General features: G+C 40.4%; 1 protein-coding gene across 2 annotated transcripts in view; it reads left to right on the forward strand.

Annotated features, from left to right (window-relative positions):
* LOC137654496 (protein argonaute-3-like) overlaps positions 1 to 23,980 on the forward strand; it is a 188,513-nt gene that overhangs the window by 109,541 nt on the left and 54,992 nt on the right. For both annotated transcript variants that reach the window (XR_011046643.1, XM_068388165.1), the window contains exons 10-11: positions 18,210 to 18,400; positions 23,153 to 23,313. Coding sequence is in view for 1 of the 2 variants with exons in the window: in XM_068388165.1 (XP_068244266.1) it covers positions 18,210 to 18,400; positions 23,153 to 23,313 (352 nt within the window). In the remaining variant the exon portion in view is untranslated. The remainder of the gene's footprint in view (positions 1 to 18,209; positions 18,401 to 23,152; positions 23,314 to 23,980) is intronic.

The following is a 23,980-nucleotide window of genomic DNA, read 5'->3' on the forward strand; positions in this document are numbered from 1 at the left end:
ACGGTCTAGACAGTTTCGGGTTGACGCTGTGCTTCCTCGCGCACCCATGGTTGTTGACAGTTCACAGACTGTGCAGCAGTTCCATGATATTGCGTCCGGCTCCGTCACGCATCCAGCCAGTGCGACCGGATTCAGCGAGTCAGACGTTGCCCACTCCGTTGCCGTTTCCTCATCAGTTTCGGATGAGGAACCCTCTGATGAGGACGTTGCTGAACAAGACGATCAGCCCCCAGCCCTGCTATCCATCCAGAAGATGCTGAAGAAGGAACGCTGCTCAGTCAGGCTGTGGATGAGTCTGGTAGGGACGCTGTCATCCGTGGATCAATTTGTGTCACTAGGAAGACTACACCTCCGTCCTCTTCTATACCATCTAGCTTTTCACTGGAAAAAGGACAAGACGCTAGAAGCGGTCTCGATCCCGGTTTCCGAAAAGATAAAGTCTTGTCTGACTTGGTGAAAGGACTATATCAACCTAAGAGAGGGTCTTCCCCTGACTGTTCAGACTCCCAACCACGTTCTCTTCTCGGACGCATCGGACGTAGGCTGGGGTGCGACATTAGACGGTCGGGAATGCTCGGGAATATGGAACTCGAGTCAAAGGACAATGCATTTCAACTGCAAGGAGCTACTGGCAGTACGTCTGGCCTGGAAAAGCTTCAGGTCTCTCCTTCAAGGCAAAGTGGTGGAGGTGAACTCGGACAACACCACGGCTTTGGCGTACATCTCCAAGCAAGGAGGGACCTACTCTCTGACGTTGTACGAGATCGCAAGGGACCTCCTCACCTGGTCAAAAGGTCTAGACATATCACTAGTAACGAGGTTCATCCAAGGCAACTTGAATGTCATGGCAGATTGTCTCAGTCGGAAGGGACAAATAATTCCAACAGAATGGACCCTCCACAAGGATGTATGCAAGAGACTTTGGGCCACCTGGGGCCAACCAACCATAGATCTCTTCGCAACCTCGATGACCAAGAGGCTCCCAATATTTTGCTCACCAATCCCGGACCCAGCAGCAGTTCATATAGATGCCTTTCTCCTAGATTGGTCACATCTAGATCTATATGCATTCCCTCCGTTCAAGATTGTCAACAAGGTACTGCAGAAGTTCGCCTCTCACGAAGGGACAAGGTTGACGCTAGTTGCTTCCCTCTGGCCCGCGAGAGAATGGTTCACCGAGGTACTTCGATGGCTAGTAGACGTTCCCAGAACACTTCCCCTAAGGGTGGACCTTCTACGTCAGCCACACGTAAAGAAGGTACACCAAGGCCTCCACGCTCTTCGTCTGACTGCCTTCAGACTATCGAAAGACTCTCGAGAGCTAGAGGCTTTTCGAAGGAGGCAGCCAGAGCGATTGCTATAGCAAGGAGAACATCCACCCTTAGAGTCTACCAATCGAAGTGGGAAATCTTCCGAAACTGGTGCAAGTCAGTATCCGTATCCTCGACCAGTACCTCTGTAACTCAAATAGCTGACTTCCTCTTATATCTGAGGAAAGAACGATCTCTTTCAGCTCCCACTATCAAGGGTTACAGAAGCATGTTGGCATCAGTCTTGCGTCACAGAGGCTTAGATCTTTCCAACAATAAAGATCTACAGGACCTCCTTAAGTCTTTTGAGACCACGAAGGAGCGTCGTTTGGTTACACCTGGTTGGAATTTAGACGTGGTACTAAGATTCCTTATGTCAGACAGGTTCGAACCGCTACAATCAGCCTCCCTGAAAGATCTCACCTTAAAGACTCTTTTCCTGGTATGCTTAGCCACAGCTAAAAGAGTCAGTGAGATTCATGCCTTCAGCAAGAACATCGGATTCTCATCCGAAACGGCTACATGTTCTACAACTTGGTTTTCTAGCCAAAAACGAGCTGCCTTCTCGGCCTTGGCCAATATCGTTCGATATTCCAAACTTATCGTATGGTTGGAAATGAACTAGAAAGAGTCTTATGCCCTGTAAGAGCTCTTAAGTTCTATTTAAAACGAACTAAACCTTTACGAGGCCCGTCTGAAGCTTTATGGTGTTCAGTTAAGAAACCATCTTTGCCTATGTCAAAGAATGCTTTATCCTATTTTATCAGACTGTTAATACGAGAAGCTCATTCCCATCTGAATGAGGAAGACCAAGCTTTGCTGAAGGTAAGGACACACGAAGTTAGAGCTGTCGCAACTTCCGTGGCCTTTAAACAAAATAGATCTCTGCAAAGTATAATCGACGCAACCTATTGGAAAAGCAAATCAGTGTTCGCGTCTTTTTATCTTAAGAATGTCCAGTCTCTTTACGAGAACTGCTACACTCTGGGACCATTCGTAGCAACGAGTGCAGTAGTGGGTGAGGGCTCAACCACTACAATTCCCTAATTCCATAACCTTTTTAATCTTTCTCTTGAAATGTTTTATTATTGTTTTTGGGTTGTCCGGAAGGCTAAGAAGCCTTTCGCATCCTACTTGATTTGGCGGGTGGTCAAAGTCATTTCTTGAGAAGCGCCTAGATTAGAGGTTTTGATGAGGTCCTGTTGTATGGGTTGCAACCCTTGATACTTCAGCTCCTAGGGGTCGCTCAGCATCCTAAGAGGATCGCGAGGCTCCGTAAGGAAGACGTACTTAAAAAGGCAGAGTAATTGTTCAAGTCGACTTCCTTACCAGGTACTTATTTATTTTAAGTTTGTTATTTTGATAACTGCTAAAATGAAATAAAAAATCCTTAGCTCATAATAATGTAAACATTTATTGCTGGTCTCTACCCACCCCCCTGGGTGTGAATCAGCTTATATAATCACCGGCTAAGTTAAATATTGAAAAATGTTATTTTTATAATAAAATAAATTTTTGAATATACTTACCCGGTGATTATATATTAAAGGACCCTCCCTTCCTCCCCAATAGAGACGCAGTGGACCGAGGAGAAAATTGAGTTCTTTGTTTACATTGAGTACTGAGTACCTGCACGACAGATGGCGCTGTTGAAGTACACCCCCTACCTGCATAGCGATCGCTGGCGGATTTTTAACGTAGAGTTTTCTGTCGAGCAACAGAGTTGCAGCTTATATAATCACCGGGTAAGTATATTCAAAAATTTATTTTATTATAAAAATAACATTTTGAATTAGATTGAAGTGGATTTTTTACTTTAACATTCTAGAATATTGAGGACTGTGTTCCACAACGTAATATACTTGTGTGCACAAGGATGAAACCCCATTTACTTGAAGAATACATGTACTTTGCTGAAATTACTCTGCTTTGGCGTTGAACATTATTTTCCATGATGAATGCTTGATTCAGGCAAGAAAGTTTTTTAACTGTTAGATAATTTTTTCTTCATTTTGACTTAAAATATCTTTCAGATATTTTTTCTATTTTTCATTATTATTTCCATCTACTTCATGTTTTATCTACTGTTTCTTAACTTGATTTCCAACCTCTCTTCCTCTTTCCACAGTCTAGATTTTTTTTGGAAAGGATACCATTGCTGGGATTGGAGTTATTTTTTAAACCAATCGTGGGAGCTGTGGTGGTTTGGCCAACTTCCTGGTAATTTTTAGAATAAAAAAATGACAATATTCACATATTGATAGGTGCAACTGTCTTTGATAAACTGGTCTACGGATTCAAGGGATGGGGTGGTTTTATAGAGGTAGGACTCTTGGTATTGTGTCCGGTTTGCCTGCTACTATGATTGTATCATGGATAATTGTATTCTTGCAATGCTTTCAGTCCCATCAGGCAGGTTCGGCTAGCACTTGAACCACTCTAATCGTGGTGGTACTCTCCCCCCTGGGTAGGGGAGGGAGTGTATATTTGGGAGTCAGATCTCACTGGTATCATTGATGGAGAAATTAATTTCATAAAGGGTTAATGGGATCTCAAAGCTTTAGTGTCATTCTAAACTTTTCTTTCACTAAACTATTTTTCCCATTTGTTTTGTTCATTTTTATGATTATTTCCACCCCAAGAAACTGGTACTCTTTCTCCTACCCCATTCCTATAGCACACTCTCTGACACTGTTGACGACCTCTGCTACTGCCGGTAAGGAAAATATTTCCAACTATTCTTCTCCAACCATATCCTGCCTTCCTGTTGATGATCTCACTACTAAAAAAGATAGCTCTTTAGATACCTGCAGCTCCACTGTAAAACACTGGAACTTTTTATATTACATGGAAGTTACATGTAAATTTAGAAAAGAAGACTTGTTTACTCTTTTAAAGCCCTTTGGAGTTATTGAATTGATGAAATTGAAGTTTTCAAATGGCAAGGAAGATTTTGAGGCTTATATAACTTATGCTGGCCATAGAAAAACTAAGATTGCCTTCTGAAGTATTAAAGAGGGTTAAGTTTCTGACCTTAAATGTCATGTGTAATTGCAGTTTCGAAAACTTTTCAGATTCTAAATTTGAATATATTCCCAAGTGTTTTGCCTTGTATGGTGAGGTTGAGGATTTGACTTCTTTGTTCATACTTGGACCAATTTGGTATGTTGCATCCCACAGAGAAATGTGTAATGGTATTGTCTAGGGCTATGAATGCCTGCAAAAGAAAGTCGGTAATGTAATTGGCAAAATTTACTAAAGAATTCCAAAATATACAAGAATATCACTAATTGATGAGAGACTTCAATGCCCACAGTCCCCTTTTTTATACTAATTGTGTTGCTATTGATACAAATAGTTCCAAGGTTGAACAAATAGTGATTTATCATAACTTTTTAAATATTTAACTTAGCCGGTGAATATATAATAGCTGACGTCTCCGGCGGCTCGACAGAAAAACACAAAAACTCGCGAGCGATCGCTATGAAGGTTGCGGGTGTGCCCACCAGCGCCAACTATCGGCCAGATACCGCATATACATGTAAACAGCTCCAGTTCTTCTCTGTCGGTCTGATCGACAAGTTGATTCCATTACTCGCTGTTAACCTGGAGTTTTTCAACAGTCTTGGTGAAGTACTTCTTTTTGGTTTGAGCTTTCGCAGTGCAGGTTTTTAATCTTCAACTTAAACTCTTGAACTCTTTTTTGGATAGATTTAATTGTTGATGACTTTGGATTGTTTTTTGGACTTTCTTTGACTTTTCAAAATGGCTGACCCTTCTCCAATTCCTAGATTTTGTAAATGTAATGCTAGGGATTGTAATAAGCGTCTTCCAAAGGCCTCTCTCGACCCACATACTGTGTGTTCTAATTGTCGGGGTAAAACCTGTCAATTAGGAGATCGGTGTGATGAGTGCGTGGGCCTTTCGGAATTCGATTGGCTTGAGTTTGACAAGTATTCTCGTAAGCTAGAGAGAGATAGGGTGAGGAGAAGTTCCTCTAGATCGTTAGAATTTTCCTCCTCCCATGCCCCTGAACCTAATCCTTCCCCAGTAGTAGTTGTGCCTGAACCCTCTACTAGCACTCAGGAACCATCAATGCGGGATATGTTACGTGCCATTCAAGCTTTGGGCGAGAGAGTTGAGTCGTTAGCTACGGACCGTAATCAACTCATGGCGGACGTAAAAGAGTTAAAGTGTCAGAGTGCCACATTAGAAAATCGTGGGGAGAAAGTGATTAGTACGCAAAGTGTTATCAGTATGCGACCGAGGGTTCGTCTGTTCGTGCCTGTCGTTCGCCTAGTCCGAGACCTCTTGCAAGCTCCCAAGCCCCAGGGAGAAGTAATGTCGTAGGACTTATGGGTTCGAGAGGCTTTAACCAACGAACAGACGTTCCCTCTATGGTTTCAGGTGTGTCTCGTCAAGACCGCCCCTACCATAAGACGAGCGAGACGGTTTTCTCCTCGTCATCCGAAGGCTTATCGCGTAAGAAACCGTGGAGCAAGGTTTCGAGACCCTTAAAGAGAAAGTCAGTCCCTTCAGGACAGGTCCAGCATCCTGGTTGTAGCCATTGGGACAGCTCTGACCCTGTGCAGTCATCGGAAGACTGCTCGCCGCCTAAACAGAAGCGTTACACAGGCTCCGAGAGTCTTAGTGTAGGCAATGTTTTGCAGTCACAGACGTTACCCTCGTCTCTTACCGCACCCATTCCCATTGATCCTAAATGGGTTGTACTGCAAGACATGCAGAGTAAGCTTGCCTCTCTTATGGAGGACTATTCTGCTGAACAGGTTCACGATGATCCTCGCCGCTTAGCTGATCGAGATCCTGGCCGTCAGCCGCCCAAACGAGCCTTTGCTCGTCCTGTTGACGTTGACGTTACAAAGTCACGTCAGTCACGTTTTGTAGAGCCTCACTCGATGCAGTCCCGTGTTGACTTTCAGCCGCTTGTGGACGTTCAGCCGCTGCCGCATGCTCCTGTTGACGTTCAGGACGTTCGCCAACCAGCGAAGTTGACTTGTTTTGACGTTGAGCGTCAAGCACCGCAGTCAAGAGTTGTTTTGACTGCTCAGTCTAGGCAGTCAAGGCAGTCTCGAGTTGACGTCGAGCGTCCTCCCGCTCCTGTTGTTGTTGCTAGTCAGTCTGTTAAGCAGTTACATGACGTAGCGTCCTGGACTGCTACTGATGCTCCGGTGCGTGTGGACTCTGCTTGTCAAGCATTGCCACCAAGGCAGGTCTCTCCCTTGCTTGAGACTCATCAGTTGTCGGACGAAGCTCCTTCAGATGAGGACATTGCTGATCCTCATCCTGATGATAATCCTTCAGATGTAGATGAACCTAAGGCGGTTCCTCCTTCGATGGATTTTAAGAAGATCATGATGATTTTCAAGGATCTTTTTCCAGATCACTTTGTTGCTGTTGCTCCTCGTTCGCCTCCGTCTGAGTTTGCTCTAGGCTTAGCTGCTACCAAGCCAGCCTTTACTAAGCTAGTGCTTTCTCGCTCTTCTAAGAGGGCTTTACGTCTTCTAGGCAACTGATTGGATACCAGGAGGAGTTTGGGGAAGACGGCCTTTGCCTTCCCTCCTTCTAAGCTTGCTTCTAGATGGAGCGTCTGGTATGACACGGGAGAAGTTCTCGGCTTGGGAGTCCCTGCCTCTGCCCAGGGTGACTTCTCAAGCCTAGTAGACTCTCCCCGTCGCCTGGCCATGAGACGCTCGAAGATTTGTTGGTCCTCCTCGGACCTTGACCATGTGCTTAAAGGCGTATTCAGGGCCTTTGAAGTGTTTAACTTTCTTGACTGGTCATTAGGAGCATTAAGTAGGAAGGTCTCGTCTGCCGACCAAGATGTTTCCTTACTTATCATGTCCTGTATGGATAAAGCCATCCGCGATGGCTCCAATGAGCTCGCCTCCACCTTTACGTCGGGAGTCTTAAAGAAGAGAGAAACCCTTTGCTCTTTCCTTTCGGCAGGAGTTACTCCCTGTCAGAGATCAGAACTACTCTTTGCTCCCTTATCAGCGGCCTTGTTTCCACAACAGCTGGTTAAGGATATAGCTGCTTCGCTTGTGCAGAAGGACACCCATGACCTGATGGCGTCCTCTGCTCGCAAAGGGGCTCCTTCTTCATCCTTTGCTGTGAGACCCAGGATCGAGACTCCTGCATCTAGATTTGTCCCGCCCTTTCGTGGCAGAGCTCCCAGCAGGGGAGGCTCTCGTGCCGAGGGAAAGAAAGGTAAGAAGAGAGGAGCCAAGTCCTCCCGTGGCAGAGTCTGACTGCCCACAGCCTCAGACAGCGGTAGGTGCCAGATTGAAGAGCTTCTGGCAGGCCTGGGAGAAGAGGGGTGCAGACCAAGAGTCTGTTCTGTTGCTCAGAGAGGGGTACAAAATACCGTTTGTACGCAAACCTCCTCTAGTAACAACTCCCATAGACCTCTCTCCCAGGTACCGAGAGGAGTCAAAGAGACAAGCCCTAAATCAAGAAGTGTCTCTGTTGCTAGAGAAGGGAGCGGTGGTGAAAGTCTCGGACCTTCAATCACCGGGGTTTTACAACCGTCTCTTCCTAGTCCCAAAGCATACAGGAGGTTGGAGGCCGGTGCTAGACGTCAGTGCGCTCAACGTTTTTGTTACAAAAACAAAATTCACGATGGAGACCACGAAGTCCGTCTTAGCAGCAGTCAGAGAGGGAGACTGGATGGTCTCTCTCGACCTACGAGATGCGTACTTCCACATTCCTCTACACCCGGATTCCCAACCGTTTCTGAGGTTTGTTTACAGGAATGTGGTGCACCAATTTCGAGCCCTGTGCTTTGGCCTCAGTCCTGCTCCTCTCGTGTTTACGAGGCTCATGAGGAATGTGGCAAAATTCCTCCATCTATCGGGAATCCGAGCCTCCCTGTACTTGGACGACTGGCTTCTCAGAGCATCGTCCAGTCATCGCTGTCTGCAGGATCTACATTGGACGTTGGGTCTGGCCAAGGAGTTGGGACTTTTGGTCAACTTAGAAAAGTCCCAACTGATCCCATCCCAGACTATTCTATATTTGGGGATGGAGATTCGCAGTCCAGTTTTTCGGGCTTTTCCGTCTGCCACCCGAATAGAACAAGCCCTGCTCAAAGTCCAACTAATGCTGAAAAGAGAACGTTGTTCAGTCAGGAGTTGGATGAGTCTCGTAGGGACTCTCTCATCCCTGGAGCAGTTTGTCTCGCTAGGGAGACTACACCTTCGGCCTCTCCAGTTCCATCTAGCCTCTCACTGGAACAAGGGCAAGACTTTAGAGACGGTATCAATCCCAGTCTCCGAACCAGTAAAGGCATGCCTGAAATGGTGGGACAGCAATATCAGTCTGAGAGAGGGACTATCCCTAGCAGTCAAGAACCCAAACCATGTGTTGTTCTCAGACGCGTCGGATTTGGGTTGGGGTGCGACCCTGGACGGTCGGGAATGCTCGGGTCTGTGGACCTCAAGTCAGAAGAGCATGCACATCAACGGCAAGGAGCTATTAGCAGTCCACTTGGCCTTGATGAAATTCGAAAGCATTCTTCGAAACAAAGTGGTAGAGGTCAACTCAGACAACACCACAGCTTTGGCGTACATCTCCAAGCAAGGAGGCACACACTCCCACACGCTGTACGAGATCGCAAGGGACCCTTCTCATATGATCAAGAAATCGAGGCATCTCCCTGTTGACGAGATTCATCCAGGGGGACTTGAACGTCTTGGCAGACTGTCTCAGTCGGAGGGGTCAGGTGATACCCACGGAATGGACCCTCCACAAGGACGTGTGCAAGAGTCTTTGGGCGACTTGGGGTCAACCCACCATAGACCTCTTTGCCACCTCGTTGACCAAAAGGTTACCGATCTATTGCTCACCAGTCCCAGATCCAGAGGCGATCCACATAGACGCGTTTCTACTGGATTGGTCTCATCTGGACTTATATGCATTCCCACCATTCAAGATAGTCAACAAGGTACTGCAGAAGTTCGCCTCTCACGAAGGGACAAGGTTGACGTTGGTTGCTCCCCTCTGGCCCGCGAGAGAGTGGTTCACCGAGGTACTTCAATGGCTGGTAGACATTCCAAGAAGTCTTCCTCTAAGGGTAGATCTCTTACGTCAGCCCCACGTAAAGAATGTTCATCAAAGCCTCCCCGCGCTTCGTCTGACTGCCTTCAGACTATCGAGAGACTCTCAAGAGCTCGAGGCTTTTCGAAGGAGGCAGCCAGTGCGATTGCGAGAGCTAGGAGAGCTTCTACCATCAGAGTATACCAGTCGAAGTGGGAAGTCTTTCGAGACTGGTGCAAGTCAGCATCTGTGTCCTCTTCCAGTACCTCTGTAGCCCAAATCGCGGATTTTCTTTTACATCTGAGAAATGTTCGCTCCCTCTCAGCTCCCACGATTAAGGGCTACAGGAGCATGTTGGCTTCGGTCTTTCGACATAGAGGCTTAGATCTTTCCAACAATAAAGATCTCCAAGATCTCCTTAAGTCTTTCGAGACCTCTAAGGAACGTCGTATGGCAACTCCTGGATGGAACTTAGACGTGGTCCTAAGGTTCCTCATGTCAGACAGGTTTGAGCCATTACATTCAGCCTCCCTGAAGGATCTCACCCTCAAGACGCTTTTCCTAGTGTGCTTGGCTTCGGCTAAAAGGGTCAGTGAAATTCATGCCTTCAGTAAGAACATCGGCTTTTCTACAGAAAAAGCCACATGTTCACTTCAACTTGGTTTCCTGGCCAAAAATGAACTGCCTTCTCGTCCTTGGCCTAAGTCTTTTGATATACCTTGCCTGTCAGAGATCGTAGGCAACGAACTTGAAAGAGTGCTGTGTCCAGTTAGAGCTCTTAAGTTCTACTTAGCTCGTACTAAGTCCTTACGAGGTGGATCTGAGGCCTTATGGTGTTCAGTTAAGAAACCATCATTGCCTATGTCAAAGAATGCTTTGTCATATTTTATCAGATTTTTAATACGAGAGGCTCATTCTCACTTGAATGAAAAAGACCGATGCTTGCTTAAGGTTAAGACGCACGAAGTAAGAGCTATAGCAACTTCTGTGGCCTTTAAGCAAAATAGATCTCTGCAAAGTATTATGGACGCGACCTTTTGGAGAAGCAAGTCAGTATTCGCGTCATTTTACTTAAAAGATGTCCAGACTCTTTACGAGGACTGCTACACACTGGGTCCATTCGTTGCAGCGAGTGCAGTAGTGGGTGAGGGTTCTACCACTACATTCCCTTAATTCCAATATCCTTTTAATCTGTCTCTTGAAATGTTTTTAATCTTGTTTTTGGGTTGTATGGAAGGCTAAGAAGCCTTTCGCATCCTGGTTGATTTGGCGGGTGGTCAAATGTCATTTCTTGAGAGCGCCCAGATTAGGGGTTTGATGAGGTCCTGTTGTATGGGTTGCAGCCCTTGATACTTCAGCTCCTGGGAGTCTTTCAGCATCCTAAGAGGATGGCTGGGCTTCGTGAGGAAGACAGACTAACAAGGCAGAGTAATCGTCTAAGTCAACTTCCTTACCAGGTACCTATATATATTTGGGTTTTGTTATGATATAACTGTCAAAAACTCTAAGCATATACGCTGTAAACTTTATTAATTCTGGTGTCTACCCACCACCATGGGTGTGAATCAGCTATTATATATTCACCGGCTAAGTTAAATATTTAAAAATGATATTTTAATTATAAAATAAATTTTTGAATATACTTACCCGGTGAATATATAAATTAAAGGCCCCCCCTTCCTCCCCGATAGAGACCCAGCGGGATGAGAAGAACTGGAGCTGTTTACATGTATATGCGGTATCTGGCCGATAGTTGGCGCTGGTGGGCACACCCGCAACCTTCATAGCGATCGCTCGCGAGTTTTTGTGTTTTTCTGTCGAGCCGCCGGAGACGTCAGCTATTATATATTCACTGGGTAAGTATATTCAAAAATTTATTTTATAATTAAAATATCATTATTATTATAAAACTTCATGGAACATATTCATCAATAGATTTAACTCTTTTGTTTACCAGTATTGTTGATGTGTTTCAATACAAGGTCGTAGATGACCTTTATAGCGGTGATTATTTCCCTATTTTAGTAATCATGTTGGGACATATATCAAGTCCTCCTATAGAACGGTATAATACATATAAAGATGACTTGGATATGTTTAAGTTAGAGATGTGTTAAGTGCCTCCTTTTAACACCTTCACTAGGATGACATACTTCGAATATCAAAACATGCCAGATACAATTAATGTATTATGTACTGGATATGTTGTTCACAAATATAAACCATATGAAAGTGAAAATCATTTGTTTATCCTACCAAAGAGTACAACACATTGTTTTATATCACATCTAAGGATATTTCACTGTAAAAAGCTCCTCCCCTCCATGATTTTAGTCTCTCCCTCTTTCTTCAGCCAACAACAATTACTGGGATTCGAGCCTTTTTTCCTGATTGTATAAGGGCCATTTTAGTGCTTTTTTATTACCATGCATAATCTCACCTCTTTTATTAACCAATGGGGACATTCCCTATGTGAGGCACTACTATAACCCCCCCCCCCTCCCCCCGATAACCCCCAACTTGAGACATAGTTATCATCACATCTCTCTTCTACCACCATCTGAGATACAGTACTTCTGATTCTAGTCTTTATTTATAATTATGTAAGGGCTAATTTAGTGTACTGTATTTCTGTGTTGGTATATGTGATCAAATTACACTGGAAGTATTCTTTAAAGTGAGACGTAGCTGTGTTGCTCTCCCCCTTTGCCGCCAACCTAAGACATCAGCGATACAAGTTGTCAAGAGCTGCTGTTTCAGTCAAATTCCATCACATAATTATATCTAATATCACACCAAATTATCTACATATTGCTAATAATTACCTGAAAATGTCTCAATCCATATAAATCTTTCCCTTATTTTGTCATAAATTTCCAAATTCCTACATCATTTATTTGCAATTCATAGATCTTGGGAAATTTACTCAATATTGGTAATACTGATCTTAACATTGCTCACATTTTTAATCTTGATATATAATATATTTCATATTACAATAGTACTCTCTCTCTCTCTCTCTCTCTCTCTCTCTCTCTCTCTCTCTCTCTCTCTCTCTCTCTCTCTCTCTCTCTCTCTCTAACATTGCTCACATTTTTAATCTTGATATATAATATATTTCATATTACAATAGTACTCTCTCTCTCTCTCTCTCTCTCTCTCTCTCTCTCTCTCTCTCTCTCTCTCTCTCTCTCTCTCTCTCTCTCTCTCTCTCTCTCTCTCTCTCTCTCTACTGATCTTAACATTGCTCACATTTTTAATCTTGATATATAATATATTTCATATTACAATAGTACTCTCTTTCTCTCTCTCTCTCTCTCTCTCTCTCTCTCTCTCTCTCTCTCTCTCTCTCTCTCTCTCTCTCTCTCTCTCTCTCTCTCTCTCTCATACATAATAGTAGACTTCTTTTATCAAAGAAAACCAACTGATATTTTCTTTACATTTCTGTGTAATGTAAGATCTGTATCCAAAGGCCTTCTAGGATAACTGTTTCTTCTAACTGAACAAAACCTTATGAAGACCTTATAGTGCCATAGCCCCAATCAGGAATAGAAGAGGAGAAAAAAGGCACAGTCTAAGGAAATGATGAAGTGGATGGTCTACAACTGATCTGATGTCATCAAAATGACTTTTGCCATAGACACCGTTCAATAATTCTATATACTTTCTCAAAATCCAAAATAGGTCTCAAGATCAATGAACATAGAGAACTTTTGTGTGTATCAGATGAAGATGTAATCAATAACACACACACAAATGTTCTCTCCACTGGAGGGAAAAATTAGTAAACTCATCTCAGCATCATCAGTAACAGTATTATCTAAATAAGTTAGGATATCAAGTATTTAAGGGGGGCTGGCCAGCTAATGCCTATTTTTAATCATAGGACTTCGACATTCATACCACTTAATAAGGGGACTTAGGACATCTCCAAACTGCATAGGATTTTTGCCTTGGACCTTCCGTTTTGCGACGGCAGGGCGATTTATCCTGAAAATTAATATTTTTCAAATTCTATCTCATCCCTTGATAATTATTACCAAGATCTGGGATTACTACGTTATATAGACCTGATATAGACCTCCAGTAATATGAAGAGTTTTTATTTAAATAATTTTTTTTCCAGATTGAATGTTTTCATTATGGTAAAAAAATAAACCTTAAAGATCAGGGAAAAAAGTTAAGAAAAAAATATGAAACAAAAATTGGAAAAAAGGGCTTTATTTTATTGTTTTATAATGTATTTCTAAGTTATATACCAAATTTCAATGCTATATCTTTAAAACTAAGGGAGACTATTGAATTTGAAGGTCAATAAGTATAGTTAGTATAGTTTTGAGATACTGGCGTTCAAAGTTTTTCTTTGTATTTTTAAAAAGACAATGTTAATGAATCATGATTGTTATTAATTTTATGTTCTTTTTTTTGGTATTAATAAAAGGAAACAAAGTTATTTATCATAATTTAATCATAAATGAAGATCCTTTTTCTTAATATCTGGCTTCTTTTGGCTCCTGTGAGGCAAGGCAGCCGCTCCTCTATCCACAACACTTTTTCTCTCTCTCTGCACTACCGATATTACCCTCTTCTGAACCCTTAATAGAGTGAATTTTCTTCTTCCTTATGTTAGCAAGATGTTGAACTTGTCTTTTCTTCTTTGAAATGATGAAATTCTTGCCAAAAACAAGAAAAACAAGTGTAAAACTGAATGAATGTCAGAGGGCGTTCGAAGTTTTTCTTTGTATTTTTACAAAGACAATATTAATAAATCTTATTATTATGAATGTTATGTTCCTTTTTGGATATTGATGAACAAGAACAAGTTATTTATCATAATTTACTAATAAACGAAGATCCTTTTTCTCAATATCCTGCTGCTTTTGCTCGTGTTAGGCAAGGCCGTTGCTTGTCCATCCAGACAACACACACACACACACACACACTCTCTCTCTCTCTCTCTCTCTCCTCTCTCTCTCTCTCTCTCTCTCTCTCTCTCTCTCTCTCTCTCTCTCTCTCTCTCATACTACTACCAATATTACCCTTTCCTGAACTCTTGATAGAGTGAATTTTCTCTCTCTCTCTCTCTCTCTCTCTCTCTCTCTCTCTCTCTCTCTCTCTTTTCTACTACTACTTCTGATATTACCCTTTCCTGAACTCTTATTAGGGTGAATTTTCTTCTTATGTTTGTTAGCAAGATGTTAAAATTGTCTTTTCTTCTTTGAAATGATAAAATTCTTGCCGAAAACAAGAAAAACAAACGTAAAAATGAGTGAATGTCAGAGGACAAACTCAGGCGTATACTATCTCTCAGGTTTGTGGTAGGTCTGAAGGGCGATGGATATAATTTACGAAGGTCTGCGACTTGTGGAAGTTATACAGGTGCCATTGTTCACAATTTCTTTTACATTAAAATGTAATAATTATAGATATTTACGATGATAACAGAAGAAATACTGTATTTTCTTGTAGATAACAATGTTATGGTTTATTGAGTTACTTTTACTAATTGCCCTGTAACTATGAAAGTAAGAGGAATTTTGACAAAATATTTCGTATATGCATTCTCCATTGCTTTACGAAGCTCTGTGAAGTTTTTCAGGATTTGGGTTTTTTCTTCCTTATACGCCCATATATTGGCATTCTGGCTGGCCCCCTTAATTAAGATCAGTATGTCCTACCAAGTTCTGTTTCAGAGTGGAAGATAGGACTCGTATATTACAATCATTTAACAAATGACCAACATTCTTTCAGAGTTTAAGAAATCAAACATCTGATGAAGATTAGGGTACCTTGACAAACTAATTTTCCATAATGGAAGTTGGAATTACATAGTGGAATAGGCTAAAGGGAGAATTTTCAATACAGTAAAAGGGCCTAAACACTTTCCTATAGCTGAAACTCCTCTGGTCAACCAAATTGTATAGCGCTAATTGAAGGAATGACTTTTGGTCGATTCCACCTCGAAGTCCATTTAACCATTTTGTTTTGCTGAAACTGAGAAACTTGGTAAATGTCCCATGCAGTGAAATTACATCTTATTAGAATGCAATTGAGAAGCCAGAAATTAATTAGATTGATCTGATAAAGCCTTATCTCTAACTGTACTAATCTTAGCCTTAAAACGTCCCAATTAAAGGGGAGTTAATTTTATTTGAGGAGATTTCATTGCATGAGCAAGCATAGATAAGTAAATATAATCAGTTTGTACTTGTCTTCTTTTCTGGATTTTCCTCAACATGGTTTTCAATGAGGTATAGAAAGGAGTTATAGGTTTGTAGTTGATTTGTAAGTGTCTATATGAGAGGGCAAAATTTCATCTTAAACTACTAGAAAAAGTCTTCCTGATAATTTTCCTTGCTTTCTTTTGGAATATTTTTATATGAAAATTTAATTTCTAAATGTATTCATATTTAACTCTTTATTTAACTATCTAATATTGTCTTGTAGGAAGTGCAGTAGGTTGGCCAGGGTGCCAGCCACCTGTTGATACTGCCACTAGAGAGTTATTAGGCCCTTTGACTAGCTAGATGGTACTATATTGAATCTCTCTCTCTGGTTACAGATAATTTTTCCCCTTGCCTACACATACACCGATTAGTTGGGCCTATACTTTCCATGTTCTCCTCTGTCATCATACACCTGACAACACCAAGATTACAAAACAATTCTTCTTCGCTCAAGGGGTTAACTAATGCATTGTAATTGTTCAGTGACTATTTTCCTCTTGGTAAGGGTATGAGAGGCTCCTTAGGAATGGTTGAGCACCTCTTCTTGGAGGACACTCCAAAATCAAACCATTGTTCTCCAGTCTTGGGTAGTGCCATAGCCTCTGTTCCATGGTCTTCTACTGTCTTGGGGTAGAGTTCTCTTGCTTGAGGGTTACTGTCTTGGGGTAGAGTTCTCTTGCTTGAGGGTACACTCAGGCACACTTATTACTCTTCCTCTAGTTTTTTCATGTTTTTATAGTTTATAATTGAAGGATCTGTTTTAATGTTACTCTTTTTTAAATATTCTATTTTAATTACTCAGTTCTTCTCTATTTGGTTTATTTCTTTGTTTCCTTTCCTCACTGGGATATTTTTCCTGATTGGAGCCCTTGGGCTTATAGCATCCAACTAAGGTTTTTGCTTAGCTCGTTATAATAGTAATAATGATGATGATGATGACATACATACATATACCAAGGCACTTCCCCCAAATTTGGGGGTTAGCCAACATCAAACAAATGAAACAAAAAAAAGGGGACCTCTCCTCTCTACGTTCCTCCCAGCCTGACAAGGGACTCAACCGAGTTCGGCTGGTACTGCTAGGGTGCCACAGCCCACCCTCCCCCGTTATCTACCACAGATGAAGCTTCATAACGTTGAATCCCCTACTGCTGCTACCTCCGCGGTCATCCAAGGCACCGTAGGAAGCAGCAGGGCCTACCAGAACTGCGTCACAATCGCTCGCCATTCATTCCTATTTCTAGCACGCTCTCTTGCCTCTCTCACATCTATCCTCCTATCACCCAGAGCTTTCTTTACTCCATCCATTCACCCAAACCTTGGCCTTCCTCTTGTACTTCTCCCATTAACTCTTGCATTCATCACCTTCTTTAACAGACAGCCATTTTCCATGCTCTCAACATGGCCAAACCACCTCAACATATTCATATCCACTCTAGCTGCTAACTCATTTCTTACACCCGTTCTCACCCTCACTACTTCGTTCCAAACCCTATCTACTCGAGATACACCAGCCATACTCCTTAAACACTTCATCTCAAACACATTCAATTTCTGTCTCTCCATCACTTTCATTCCCCACAACTCCGATCCATACATCACAGTTGGTACAATCACTTTCTTATACAGAACGCTCTTTACATTCATGGCCAACCCTATATTTTTTACTACTGTACTCCCTTAACTGCCCCCCAACACTTTGCATCCTTCATTCACTCACTGACGTACATCTGCTTCCACTCCACCATTTGCTGCAACAACAGACCCAAAGTACTTAAACTGATCCACCTCCTCAAGTAACTCTCCATTCAACATGACATTCAACCTCGCACCACCTTCCCTTCCCGTACATCTCATAACCTTACTCTTACCCAAATTAACTCTCAAACTCCTTCTCTCACAAACCCTTCCAAATTCTGTCACTAATCGGCTAAGCTTCTCTTCCTCGTCTGCAACTAGTACAGTATCATCCGCAAACAAATCTGATTTACCTCCCATTCATGGTCATTCTTGTCTACCAGTTTCAATCCTCGTCCAAGCACTCAAGCATTCACCTCTCTTACCACTCCATCAACATACAAGTTAAACAGCCACGGTGACATCACACATCCCTGTCTCAGCCCCACTCTCACCGGAAACCAATCACTCACTTCATTTCCTATCCTAACACATGCTTTACTACCTTTTTAGAAACTTTTCATTGCTTGCAACAACCTTCCACCAACTCCATATAACCTCATCACATTCCTCATTGCTTCCCAATCAACTCTTATCATATGCTTCCTCCAGATCCATAAACGCAACATATACCTCCTTACCTTTTGCTAAATATTTCTTGCATATCTGCCTAACTGTAAAAATCTGATTCATACAACCGCTACCTCTTCTAAAACCGCCCTGTACTTCTAAGATGATGATGAATTAATAATTAATAAATGATATTAATAATAATAATAACTGTCGAGGGTTGATATATTTGAAAGTGTTTTCAAGATTAGTCTTTTGTACTACTATTTTAAGACTTGAGCACAAGTCAGACTTTTACTGCTAGCATAACTATGATATTCTATAGTTGAGAAGTACAATTGTTATTAATTTTTAAATATTTCTTTTTCAGCATATTTTTGAAACAAATAATTGACATTGGAAAATATCGCGGGATGGAAATTGATAATCCAGTCGAAACACTCACAGTGAGATATAACAATCAGAAACCAGAGTCTGACCTTCAGTGCCTCCAAAAGAGACATCCTCAACTGCAGATAATTATGGTGATTCTGGGGTCTAAGACACCAGATAGCCCTTATGGTTAGTAGATATTTGTTTCAACTCAAACTTCAAATTAGTTAACACATACTTTATGTAAGCTTTTAGGTTTGATACTAAAGTACCTGTAGTTATTTCCTCACGTTTTACTATTATGAAAGGGTTTTACTACTTGAAATTGAAATTAATGTAACATTCCAACTTGTTTATGATAGTTATTTAGTGGCATCTGAACTTGGCTGGAGTTTAAAGGTATTGAGGTTACAGACAAATAGCTTGATCAGTAATGCTTCAAAACAGAATATACTCGTATAGATTATTTTTGACATAAAAGTTGTTAATGAAAGGTAAAATACAAAGGTTTGCATTTGACATGCATAAAAGGATAGGCTTAAATATTGAGAGCGCTGAATAGTTTAGAACACTTTACTTTCTATTGATGTATTTAAGATTCAGGTGTACTGTAATACTTACTAGCTAACACAATTAGAGTAAGTCCATTAGCTAAGAACTTTCAAAGATAAGTTTCAAAGAAAAGAAAGTGTTTGCAATTAATAGATTTTTTGGCATACTTTTAAAGCAGAAAAATATAATAATTAACCATTGTTAAAAGTATTTTATAATATAGAAATAGCTGCTTGGATTCTAGATACATAGGCTAGATAACTATTGTTAGCATTTTGTGAAAGTAATGGAGAGTAAGGTGTTGAGTTATGAGCTTGAAGACTAAGTTAACTAAAGAAACCCTGCTTGGAATGTATCTGATTCTAATGTAGGGTACTTAATATTTATGGTTATGAAATACTGTGAATCTTTTTTGTATGTGGAGTTATCAATTATTGATATGAGTCTTACGTTTGAGTCACCTAGCTAATATGTACAGTGCAAGCTTCTCAACTTTTAGGATAAAAAGTTAAATTTTTTGTTTCCCTCTACTCCTATATCACTCTCCTCTGGGGGTCCAACCAGTATGGTATCTTACTTATATTGCTTGGTAGAAACTGTGCCGTGTCACCATGAACTACTCATGTCTAAATCAGAACATCTACACCATTAGTTTCATCAATTTGACATCTGCTCCGTGTCCCTTTGTGGTGTTCATTATATCATGGTTTGGTTTTTTACAACAGGATCTAGTTCATGATTTTCAAGGTATATTTGTTCTACGCATATACAAACCTTTTTTCCTTTAATTGGGGAGATGATTTCGGTGCAAGCTGGAACAGCCATTAAATTTGTTAACGTAAAAGGCCCAAAGTTGCTCCCCACCCTTCCTGTAACATGTCTGTAAACAGGGACTCCTTGTGACAAGTGACTGCATTCATCCTAGCAATTCATTTGGTAAAGTTGATTTACTATCAATGAGATAGTTAGGGTGTCTAAATTGGTTAATTTGTTCCAATGTGAATTGATATGAAATTGAAAAACTCTTATCTTCAGATGCCCCAGTGGGATAAATATCTTTTGGGATCCCATATGTCCAAAAGCTTCATTCACAATACTGGTAGTAGGTTGGGCAAGGCACCCGCCACCCGTTGAGATACTATTGCTATTTAGTTATTGGGTCCTTTGACAGGCCAGATAGTACTATATTGGATTCTTCTTTGGTTAAGGCTCATTTTTCCTTTGCGTAAACAAACACTGAGTATTTTGGTCTATGCTGTACACCTTCTCCTCTTTTTTCATACACCTTGCAACACAAACATACCGAAAAATTCTTTGTCACTCAAGGCTACTTTAGTGGCTAATTTTTATTTAGTAAGGGTAGAAGAGACTCTTTAGCTAAGGTAAGTAGCTCTTCTAGAAGAAGGACACTCCCAAAATCAAATCATAGTTTTCTAGTGTTGAGAAGTGCCATAGCCTCTGTACCATGGGCTTCCACTACCGCTAGAGAGTTATGGGGTCCTTTGACTGGCCAGACAGTACTACATAGGACCCTTCTCTCTGGTTACGGTTCTTTCCCTTTCCCTACACAGACACCGAATAGTCTGGCCTATCCTTTACAGATTCTCCTCTGTCCTCATACACCTGACAACACTGTGATTACTAGACAATTCTTCTTCACCCAAGGGGTTAACTACTGCACTGTAATTGTTCAGTGGCTACTTTCCTCTTGGTAAGGGTAGAAGAGACTCTTTAGCTATGGTAAGCAGCTTTCTAGGAGAAGGACACTCCAAAATCAAACCATTGTTCTCTATTCTTGGGTAGTGCCATAGCCTCTGTACCATGGTCTTACACTGCCTTGGGTTAGAGTTCTCTTGCTTGAGGGTACACTTGGGCACACTTTTCTATCTAGTTTCTCTTCCTCTTGTTCTGTTAAAGTTTTTATAGTTTAAATGGGAAATATTTATTTTAATATTGTTACTATTCCTAAAATGTTCTATTTTTCCTTATTTCCTTATTTCCTTTCCTCACTGGGCTATTTTCCCTGTTGGGGCCCCTGGGCTTATAGCATCCTGCTTTTCCAACTAGGGTTGTAGCTTAGCATTTAATAATAATAATAATAATAAAAAGAACTCAGGGTCCCAGTAACTTAACCATTTCAAAATGTGGGCAATTGTTCTGGTGGAGACGTGTGGGGACATTCTGAGGCCGAAACGTAGGTACTTAAACTGATACATCCTTGATCAGTTGGCAAAGTGAAGTATCAGAAACTTGGAGCCTTACTAAAGCCTTACAACATAAGGTAGATACAAATCAGAGAGCTATGGAAAGAATAATGATGGCAGTAACACCAAGAGACTGAAAAAGAGCAACATGGATACGAGAGCTAACGAGAGTAGAGGATATTCTAACAGCAGGTAAGAAAAAGGAATGGACATAAGCAGGCCATATAATGAGAATGACAGATAATAGACAGGCATTAAGAACAACCAGTCCTATTTTTCTTTCAACTCCAGTGTGTACTTATACTTTGATGTATTTTCTTCCAAATCTGATGGATTTGTCCTTGTATCATTCACCATGTGTCCACCAAGTTTCATTGAAATTGGTTCTGCAGTTTTTGCATAATGTTCAGAAACAACTGAAATATTTGCAATTTACTTAACATTGCAATTATTTTCAAAGTACTGCATATTTGTACTTTGATGTACTTTATCTAAAATGTTACAAGTGAACTAGTTATGGCTGATGATGATGAAATCTACTGAATGAAAAACATGAGAATGAATAGAAAATAATATAAAATGGAGCAAATTTGTAAGATTGCCAGTATTCGTTCAGTGACATAAATTGACAAACACTGACTGCCTCTTTCTTTTTATTCAGTAACACAAACTTGAGTTGTACAATACACTACTTCTGTAATTATCAAAGTTAGAATAGTGGAGTTATACATTGTTCAAAACTAGAATAAACTATAGATCTCAAAATATTTTCATTTGATGTGAGCTGCATTTAACTTGCATGTGAATTTTCAAAAAGGAAAGTTTTATCATATTTTTATATTTTACTATTAATACATAACATGCAATACTGGGGAATTATTAAAACGGGAAACTGTGAATTTAGTTAAGATTAACATAAACATGTTCCAATTTGGCATATTGCCAGAATTTCTTTGGTTATGTAAATTGAATTTCTTCGGTGATGTAAATTGATAAAAGATTTACAATTCAATTTAAAAACATGAAATTTAGTTTCACTGCACTGTACATTGCACATATAATCAAAATGAGACAGTACTGAACACACTATTTATGATAATAAAAAATGAAATTGTATAAAACCATCTCATGTAAAGACCCCTCTCAATTGATGCTTTAGCAATATAATATGCTGGCTTTGGCACCCTGCCTGTCAGTACCATCAGCATGGTTTGAAATTTTCTAGAGGTATGCATACCGAAGTAATACTCACTTACACTTTGAAATCTATTATTTTACCTTATGGAATTAAGTAAAGTTTTCGGAATTTACATTTAATTTTAAGATCATAGTATCTGGCTACATTGATGTCCTAAAGATGAAGATTCAGAAATATTTAAATGTTTAAAAGTAATTTATGGTGTTAGTTGGGAACTAATAAAAAGTTATCATTGATGTTTAATCTTTTGCTTTGTTGTAGATCAAGTCTTGAGAAAGGATTTATGATACAGTACTGTATATGTTTTTGCAAGTAAAACTGAATTAGGAGAACTAATATCTATTCAGAATTAATTCTGCCCCCAGCAAACCCTCAATTTTTAAGAAAAATTGTCAATTCTTAGAGATTTACTGGGCCAAGAGGATCGAAGTCTTTTGATATTAGATTAAATAGCCTAGGTGACAACATTTTTCTTAGAGGCAAAAAATAGAGGAAGTTTTATGATCCTCATGGTTACCTAGAATTTCTAATGGTTTAAGATTCACAATATTATCTCTTCCTGAGCTTTGTCACCTTCTCATACCTGCTTTGATCGCCATCCTATTGACTGAATTCAAACTCTTTCCTAAGTAGCAAATCAAACCTTTTATGATTAATGCCTTTATATGAATGGGGAAAGTTTATCAATTTTTTTTTTCTATAAACCCACTTATAATAAGGTTTGTACCCTCCTTACCTTTCCCATCTCCTCTAGATTTTTTCAGCGCTGTAATAGAAATTTTCATAACACCTGGGCATGTGCAGATGACCTCTTTTAATTCAGTCTGAAAAGGTCAGTTTAACAGGGCTTCTGTGACATGGGGGTAAGTAATTTTAAGATGAATGGGTTTGTCTGGAGATCGTGATTTATGGTGTAACACATAGCTTTATATAATTAGAAATAATGCTGTTATTCCAAGCTATTGAAGAATTTTTTCTCTCTTACAGCACTTATAAAGAAATGTGGAGATCGAATTATTCATGTTCCTACACAGTGTGTGCTGTCTACAAATGTAATGAAACCAAAGCCTGCCACTATTGGTAACATACTTTTCAAAATGAATGCAAAGATGGGTGGCATAAATGTAACATTAGGAGGAGATAATATTGTAAGTATGTTATTATTTTGTGCTTAAATTTAGGTTACTCTAGGCCAGTGGTTCCCAACCTTTTTCCTGCCATTTCCCCCTGCACCCAGTGCAACCCTCCAGATTTCCCCTTTCATGTGTATGAGGGAAAGAGTAGTTGAAACACACTGTGACGACTTACTAATTTATTTTTCCATTATACAAATATACTGATAAACAAATAGTTACAGAATAAAATGGATAGAGAGCGGTTAGTAACAACTAACCGCATAGCCATAGAGCTATGAGGTTAGTGGTTACTAACCGCTCTCTATCCATTTTACTCTGTAACTATTTGTTTATCAGTATATGGAGAGTGGCTAGTAGCAAAATAAAAAGACTTTTGTTTATTCTTCTACTTTAAAATTGAATTAGTGAGAAGGTTGAGGCTGCTTCTTGTGCACCAGTGATTCAATATCAGGGCTCGTTTTGGCATCTGATATTTATTTAGTTAGTAGGTAGTGTAATTATTTCCCCCCTGGTAGCTTCAAATTTCCTCCCAGGGGGAAATCTCCCCCAGATTGGGAACCACTGCTCTAGGCTCTAATAAGAGATCTTTGAAAATTTCACATTCACCATGAAGTGTGGCAATTCATATTGACTAAATGAAACAGATAAAGCTCCTGGTTCGAAAGGATTTCAACATTGT

This window comes from Palaemon carinicauda, chromosome 15, assembly GCF_036898095.1.
Source record: "Palaemon carinicauda isolate YSFRI2023 chromosome 15, ASM3689809v2, whole genome shotgun sequence".
Classification (NCBI taxonomy): Eukaryota; Metazoa; Arthropoda; class Malacostraca; order Decapoda; family Palaemonidae; genus Palaemon; species Palaemon carinicauda.